At 39.4% G+C, this 8,644-nt stretch overlaps 2 protein-coding genes across 2 annotated transcripts; one reads left to right on the top strand and one right to left on the bottom strand.

Moving 5' to 3' along the window:
- The first annotated feature begins 394 nt into the window (after positions 1–394).
- Positions 395–3,269, top strand: LOC114827679 (BTB/POZ domain-containing protein At5g48800-like). The gene is made up of 4 exons (XM_029109904.2): positions 395–856; positions 1,100–1,166; positions 1,271–2,443; positions 2,550–3,269. Exons 1-4 carry the CDS (start codon positions 762–764, stop codon positions 3,078–3,080), a joined length of 1,866 nt encoding a protein of 621 aa, XP_028965737.1. The 5' UTR covers positions 395–761; the 3' UTR covers positions 3,081–3,269.
- Positions 3,270–6,340: 3,071 nt separating this feature from the next.
- Positions 6,341–8,113, bottom strand: LOC103445401 (cytochrome b5-like). The gene is made up of 3 exons (XM_008384409.4): positions 7,651–8,113; positions 6,862–6,928; positions 6,341–6,737 (listed from the first exon to the last, which is right to left on the bottom strand). The coding sequence occupies exons 1-3, from the start codon at positions 7,735–7,737 to the stop codon at positions 6,481–6,483; spliced, it is 411 nt and encodes a 136-aa protein (XP_008382631.3). The 5' UTR covers positions 7,738–8,113; the 3' UTR covers positions 6,341–6,480.
- Between the last annotated feature and the right edge of the window lie 531 nt (positions 8,114–8,644).

Raw genomic sequence — 8,644 nt, 5'->3', positions numbered from 1 at the left:
TGAGCTTTACGTGTTTTGCACCTTAGGAGCATTCATATCCCATTATTACTCACCATTTTATTTTTAATTTTTTACCACTGTCTTAACTTTTTTTTTCTTTTTTTTCCTTCAGACGATAAATCTTGTTATATTAAATGTTAGATTAGTCACCAACGAGATTTGAACCCACACCATCATGCAAGGGCGCAACTTCTTACTATTCCTGTGGTAAAACGTCAGTTGCTTACTTTTTTTATATATTTTTATTTTGAGGTAGAGGACATTTTTCACTCAAGGAATCTTTCACTTTTACAGATTTTTACAGGGGACAAAGAGTAAAGTAAAACATGTCAAAGTGTCAAACCAAAATAACTACTTTTGATATTTTTCCCGCTTTCTGTGTTTCCTCATCATCTCCTTTAATTACATAAAAACTAAATTAAATCCCAGTCCAGCGGAAAGCAACAGAAACGGGAAGAGATTATGCAAAGATTTTGAGTGTGATTACTAAAACCCCCCAAGAAATTAAAGGCAGAAAGGCATGACCCACCAAAGAGGCCCATTGCTTTGGACAATTGCAATCTATGTTTTGCACACCGCCTGTTTGACAAAAAGCAGAAGAAAATGGCCAAGCAGGTTCACCACCAACATCAACACCTCCAACTCGGTTGTTGTTTCTGTCTCTCTTGCCACTACTTCACTCCTTCAACCCCACCGTTACCGTTCTTTTCTCTTTGCCTTGACATTCCAATTTTCTCTCTTGGTTGCCTTTTTTTCTCTCCATGGACCGCGGCGGTGACAAGCATCAGCAGCAGCAGCAGCAGCAACCGCAGCTATCCTTGGCTAAGAGTTCGCGGCAGCAGCGATACAATGAATGGTTTGTTTCTTGATTTTCATGTGTTTTTGTTTTATGTTTGTAATTCAACTTGAGTACTTATAATTTTATTTTGTAAGTGTTGCCTAGTGATTATGTGCTCTATAGTGCTGATGCATGATAAACAGAAGATGAATGCTTTCTGATTGTTCTCTTGATATGTATTGCATGGAGAAACTCTTTTTTTTCTTTTTCTCATTGATTAGTGTCATGTTGTATGAATGTTTACTTCTTGATATTGTGCAGGATTTTTCGGGATGTTCCTAGCGATATTACAATACAAGTGAATGGAGGGGCGTTTTCATTACATAAGGTAACTATCTAGCTGTTTTGTTTACTTTTCAATTCTTCAAAATGATTCTCTAAAATTCACTGTCTTGATGGAATTTTGATATATTGTGGTGTTTCGGAATGCAGTTCCCTCTTGTCTCTCGAAGTGGGAGAATCCGGAGGTTGGTTGCTGAACACAGGGATTCTGATATCTCAAGAGTGGAGCTTCTTAATCTACCAGGAGGTGCAGAATCATTTGAGTTGGCAGCAAAGTTCTGTTATGGTATTAACTTCGAAATCACATCTTCAAACGTTGCTCAGCTGTGTTGTGCTTCTGATTACCTCGAAATGACTGAAGAGTTCTCGAAAGATAATCTTGGTTCGCGCACTGAGGAATACCTTGAAAGCGTTGTTTGCAAAAATCTTGAAATGTGTGTTGAGGTTCTGCAGCAATGTGAGAGTTTACTACCTCTAGCTGATGAGCTGAGAATAGTTAGCCGTTGCATAGATGCAATAGCCTCAAAGGCTTGTGTGGAGCAAATTGCTTCTAGCTTTTCACGCTTGGAGTATAGCAGCTCGGGGAGACTTCACATGAACAGGCAAGCTAAATCTGATGGGGACTGGTGGATAGAAGATCTTTCGGTTATTCGAGTTGACTTGTACGAAAGAGTCATAACAGCCATGAAGTGCCGCGGAGTTCGCCCTGAGAGTATTGGTGCATCTCTTGTGAACTATGCGCAGAAGGAGTTGACAAAAAAGTCCAGCTTATGGAATCCGTCTGGCCAGACAAAAGTTGACATAAATTCAGCTCCAACTGGGCATGAAAAACTCGTGGTTGAGACAATTGTCAGCCTCCTGCCCGTTGAGAAACTTGTTATTCCAATCAATTTCCTATTTGGGCTTTTGCGAAGCGCTGTAATGCTTGATTGCACAATTGCTTGCAGACTTGATCTGGAGAGGAGGATAGGGTCCCAGCTGGACATTGCTACTCTTGATGATCTTCTGATTCCTTCTTTCAAGCACGCAGGCGATACTTTATTTGATGTGGATACAGTGCATAGGATTTTAGTTAACTTTTCTCAGCAAGATGATAGCGAAGAAGATATGGAAGATGGATCTGTTTTCGAATCTGATAGTCCTCATTCGCCTTCCCAAACCGCTTTGTTTAAAGTTTCAAAGTTGGTGGACAACTACCTTGCTGAAATAGCCCCTGATGCAAACCTCAAGCTTGCTAAGTTCATAGTCATTGCTGATGCTTTACCCGAGCACGCACGAACAATTCATGATGGGCTGTATCGAGCCATTGATATTTACTTAAAAGTATGTCTTTCTTATCTTTCTCTGCCATTAGTCTCGATTAAGATGCCTTTCTACTTAGCATTCTTTCATTAGTTTCAATTGATTATATATGTTCTTCCTGTGCCAGGCTCATCAAGGTTTAACCGATACAGACAGGAAGAGGCTCTGCAAAATGATTGATTTCCAAAAGCTCTCACAAGAAGCTGGTGCCCACGCTGCACAAAACGAGCGCCTCCCTCTCCAGTCGATCGTACAAGTGCTTTATTTTGAGCAAATAAGGCTCAGAAATTCCTTGGGATGCTCTAATGAAGATGAACCCAAGCCAATGCACCAGTCTTGGCGGATCAGCAGTGGTGCGCTCAGTGCAGCAATGTCTCCGCGAGACAACTATGCATCATTGAGGAGAGAAAACCGTGAGCTAAAACTTGAGCTAGCCCGGTTAAGGATGAGACTAAATGACCTTGAGAGAGAACATGTCTGTATGAAGAGGGATATGCAAAGGTCCAACTCTCGTAAATTTATGAGTTCTTTCTCCAAGAAGATTGGCAAGCTGAGTTTCTTTGCAAATAGTTCTTCAAGGGCATCTACATCTCCGTCAAGGCATTCTTATAGAACCAATTCTAAAGTGATCGAGAGAACGTGTGCAAGCACAGATTAGATAATTCCCATTGTCAGGAACTTTTTATGTCTGGTTGAGTAAGTGCAAGCCTTATGAAAATTTCACTTTTGTATGCCTCTTTTGGCCTCTCCTTGTAGAAATATTTGTGCTTTGAGTTAGCGATAGCGGGGAAAGATCTTGATTGTAAGTGATGCTTTTGGTTGAGTACAGATTTTACAGCTGTTTAAATTCTGAATCGTTAAATTAAACTTCAACTTAACTGCAAAATGTAGCAGGTTAAATAATATAGACTCTATGCTGGATATGTAGAACAAACAAATAAAAATATAAACTTATATAGCTGCTCTAGTAAGGTAACAAAACATTGGTGTGCATAATCAACGTACAAAAACAGAGTTTAAAAAATGCCTTGCAGGCTAATCTGCTCGAAATTGCACCCCAGAATCAGTAGCCTCGCTTTGTCGCTCCTCTTCCTTGTTTGGCAAGTTAAGAGTTACCTTAAGGCGAAGCAACTTGCGAGCACTTTCAGGTTTTCTCATACAAGATTTCAACAAGGGGACCTGCTTGCTCTCCCTAATATTAAGATCAGCAAAATTTGCAGCAATGTCCTTGTTGCCATCATCGTATTTTCTACGATGTCTAGTTTCATTTTTTGGATGAATCGGAGGTTTCTGCTTAGATTCTCCCCGAGTTTTCTTGTTTCTGGATGACAACTCTACTTGGATATCTTTTTGGAGTCTTCTGTCAGAGTCAGCATCGCTTGGGCTAGGGCTAACACTAGCAGTAACACAAGCAAAAAATTGAAGCTTAAGCCTTCGTCTCTGCTCATTGTGCTTCCGTGTCATACCAGCAGAGTCCTTGGGGGGAGAACTGTGTTCAGATACATGATGGTGGCTTCGATCCTCCGCAGATTGTTTCTGTTCAAGCAAAGAAGAAGAAGGAAGGTGATCACTGTGCGCTCTGGCTTTAAGCAACTGATAAATTGTGCGGTTAGGAACTATAAAAAACACTTTCCCAGGAACCAAAACTGCTTCTGGCTTAACCACAATCCATGGGAACTCAAAGATGTCTGGCCTAGTTATGCTGTGCCTGGGGTACCTTCTCATCACCTCTTCAGCTGTCACCGGTTTCTTGTGCACCTCCAAACGCCTTCCTGGACGCACCAGTTTCAGCACGCCTTCCTCCCTCACTATGCTTCCCATCGCCATATCAAATGACGGAAACATATATGTATCTGATCAAATATTGTTTCTAAGCAACTAGGAATTAATGGAGAATAACTCAAGGAAGAGGAGCTACTAGGCTGCTCAAAGTTTGCTTCTTAAAGTGGAAGAAACTCACTAGAAGACGAAGTTTTGGCGGAAACACTTATGAGGAATGTTTGGAGGGAAATGCAAATATTAGCTGGAATTTCGTTGTCCAGATAGATTCCGTACACATTTTAGTAGGTCCTTTGCTTGTTTTACCACGCTTTCTTTGGTGTTTGAGGAGGGTCTTATCCTCTAATTTTAACACTTTGTGTTGGCTGCTCGAAGTCCCAAAGGACTAAACAGTTGTGCAATGTGACAACATGGCCGCCTATAGGCTATATGGTGGTGCAAAAGACACTAGTATGAAGGGCACCAACTTATTTCACAAACTTTTTTACATCCCAACTGATGCAAATGATGTGATGACAAAGCGAGAACAAAGTTGTGCTACGATAATAGAGCCATCTACGAATATGTATCGAACTCATTACAAATGTATATCGTTATCAGGATAGTGTAAGTTGAGTTTGAAACTTTGCACTAAACTAAATGCGAGTTGGTAATGTGACAGTGCGCACCCTCGACTTTACTTGTTCACTTCAAATAAGAAAGAGAGTTTCTATTTATATTTAAATATTACCTCTTCTCACTCAACAAATTTTTTTGCGTCTTAACCATTTAATCTCCCTTCAAAGGCATATTCTTCCAAAATTACATCTCAGAGTTACACTTTAATTTTATCTTCTAAATTTATCAATTCATTTCAGTTTGGCTGTAACGTCTGGAGGTGGAAAAAACTGAAAAATATTGAGTTTTATCAAGAGATGAGTGTTGCTATATTTACTTATAAAAAGAGAGAATAAAAGATAGTATATGTTTTATTACTTTGGTAGTAAATTGTCGCATCGATTGGCGCAAAATAAATAGTCGTGAATTAACACAAAAAAATGGAAGTATTATTCTATGATTCTATGTTAGTGGTGAGGAGTAAAGTAGCCTCAATAATTGAAGTTAATAATTACACAATTGACAAATAATTAAAATAAAAAATTAGCTGCAGGATCCAATGGAGGTGCCTAAAGATCATCGCCCGTCGTTGAGTTTCATAAACATCGTACTTCTGGCTTTGTGCTACTTATTTTCTTTGTTTTTTTCTTCTAGCTTTTTGCTACTTATTTTATTGATAGATTATCCAAAACTTGGCCCTAAACCATACACAAACTTTCCAAAAGTAGATAGATATCAAACCTTAGAGGGTTCCTACTTACATCCAAGAATTTGATTCTACACAGATTATCGATCATTTACCATTCACGTGTTATATTCTAATTGATTCTAAAGATTCTGATATTTATAAATTTTACGCAAAAACACTAAACTAGTTTAATTGCGATATTTCTTTTTGCAAAGTTAGCTTGATATTTTTCTAAGTATTGGTTTGAAGCGTTTTAATTTAAAGGGTAAGGTTACTAATAACTAATATGCGTAAAGAAAAAACAAAACATAAGTCGCGACAATTGGCATGGAAGAACTTCTTTACGAATGCCATTGTTGGTTCTCTAGCTAATCACGCACTGTTATGTAAAAAAGTTAAGACACATGACAATAGGAAACTCAAAATACCGTTCCTAGTAGCACCCCTAGAGTAGGTAGGTTTCTCTCCTGGTTGTGGCCTCCGTGAAGAGATTTGTGATACAAAGCAACCTCTACCTACATAGAGGATGCCGACCTCCATGAAGATGGAGGTCATGGTCAACCATTAAGCTTACATGTCGGCAACCTCTCCACTGAGATGGACGACATAGTCGACCATGAGGCTTGCATGGGTTTTCTTTTATCTAAAATATGTTTTTCGTTGTTTTCTGATTTTCTCCCAAGTCCCAACAACGTTTTTGGATGTTGGGTAAAGTGATGGAATCGTTGGGTGTAAGAAGCAGGTCTGTAAAACTTAACTGGGCCCCTGAATCAAGCCCCAACAACCAGTCACAATTTTATGTGTATTGGGCCTTGATCAGTCCCACGACATGTCGTTTCACCAACCACAACACATTTGAAAGCAAAGGCAAATCGAATATCCTAACAACCCTTCATCGTCAACATTTCCAAACGCCGAAAAATAACAAAGGGTCTTTGCGACCCCGTCATAAACTTATTGGAAAGCGTTCTCACTTCACCTTCGGCTTCTGCATTTATGCTGTTGACGATTTGGTGTAGAAGCGCACACCGAAGGCCAGGCCCAAAATTAGCAGGGGAACGACGACCTGGAGGAGTTTGATGACGAAATCAGTTGTCTTGTCCTGGTTGTAGTAAGGCTGCTTGGGAGGAGTGTACTTCCTATTCGTGGGGATGGATGCCGAATCAATGTCTCCGACGTAAAACTCGTCCAGCATTGCTCTAGCAGTGGAACTGTGGCCAATATCCTCGAAATCGTTACTTGCATCCTTTCCTGCAAACCACGGATCATATTAGGACCATAAACAGTAATCAAATGGTATCAACAGGCTTCTGTTTCTACCGATATTTTGTGATGCGCGCATACAAAAAGGGAAAGAATTAAGTTTGTGTCAAACCTGTGACTGCCAATAAGACCTCATCACCACCAGGATGATCCTCCAAGAATTTTGTTACATCATAAACCTGTTCGAACCCATTTTATCATACTGTTAGTAACTCTGCCTTCTCTTAACAATTACTTTCTTCCATATTGTCACATCCGCAGGATTAGTTGGCAAACACACACAAAGAGCAACATAATTCTCTACTTGACGTACAAATAAGTGACCCAAAGGCGACATTAGACGGAGTGTGCGGTAATAATTTATCTAAAAATAATCAGTCATTGCACCCTAATAACTAAAATATTGAATAAATAACTACCTATTCTCCATAAACTATCACGCACTTTAAAAGATATTAGATACCACTGTGCGGTATCAGCAGAAGCTATCCCCTTTGGGGCCGAGAAATTCACCAAAAAGAGAAAAGACATGAACATCCATCAGCAGCTGAAGCTCCTATAAGTTCAATTTCAGTGGAATCTATGCTCAGCTCAACCAATGTCTATCAATCTGATTCATAACTTCATAACAATCTAATCAACCACCTAAACTTTAATTTTCCTCTGTTTTCATAGATATCTCAAACGCGATCTAACTACTATAATACGCGGTCAAAATATAAACCAAAATTCCAGTGTACCAGTCAAAAGTCAAAACCCACAAGCAAACACTTCTCCCAGATCCAATCAGAGCAAAACCCAGATTCAATCACACACAAAAACTCCAAATTAACACAACCCAGATGCAAAGTCCCCAAATTTAACTGAAAACTGCAGAGCTCAGAAGAAGCTAGAAAATTACCTTGCCATCGATGACGAGCCAGCAGTCCTTGCGGTCACTGTGAGTGGAGACCTCAGCTAAAGTGTAGACCTTTTTGTCTCCAGCCATTGTTGGAAATGCAGAGATTTGAAGATTTCAGAGAGTTTGAATTGAAAGAGAAAAGAAGGGAAAGGTGGGTTGGTGGTGGGTGAGTGGGGTGGAGAGATTTTTAATTCGGAAAGGGGTGGGGGGAATTACGCAAGAGAATGGGTGGGATGGCCTAGTCGTCCACCAACCACAAAATCCACTGTGTTCGGTAGTTTTTTAATTTTTTGGTATGATTTCTGTGGGCAGACTTGTGGTCATTGTTTGGTAAGCATACGTAGTGCTCTAATCACACGAATCGACTCTACAACTCATACAACAAAGATAAGTGCTTTGAGAACCTGTCGTTTAAGAGTTGATTCGGAGTCAAACGTTAATGGTTGCACTTCCAAAATAACTTAACGGTTCTCCCTAACTTATTCTGTTTATACAAGATTTTCAACACATTTTTATTGCCTATTTGTGATCCTTGTAGATTGGAAAATTTCTTCTACATGGTTGTTCGTATGCGGTTACTCTCACACTGAAGGGACTACAAAGTAAGTTGTATGGTAAGAAAGCATGGTGACTTTTTATTTATGCGTGGTCGCACGGACACATGATCCGTCTGTCGCACACTAAAATTTCTGCTTAGGCTAACACGCATCTCCAACTTCACTTACACTAAAAGCATATCATATCACAAGATATTTGTCAAGAAAATGCTTGATAACTTGTCAATTGTAACACTCACTTTCATATCCAAATCACTCCAAATAAATTGTTGTTGAGAAAATACAGTGTAGTTCTTCCATCCAATTCAATAAAAAGGCCAATTAAGGGGCCAATACAAAACCTTATTAAAAAAGGAAAACTAATGAAAACGGCTTGAAAACTTTGAGTTTTAATGATAAGGACAAAATAAAGGATAAAGTAAATAGTACCAGAATTG

This window comes from Malus domestica, chromosome 10 (assembly GCF_042453785.1).
Source record: "Malus domestica chromosome 10, GDT2T_hap1".
Lineage (NCBI taxonomy): Eukaryota > Viridiplantae > Streptophyta > Magnoliopsida > Rosales > Rosaceae > Malus > Malus domestica.
The sequence above is the reverse complement of the archived record's forward strand: the minus strand, read 5'-3'. Positions and strand labels throughout refer to the sequence as shown.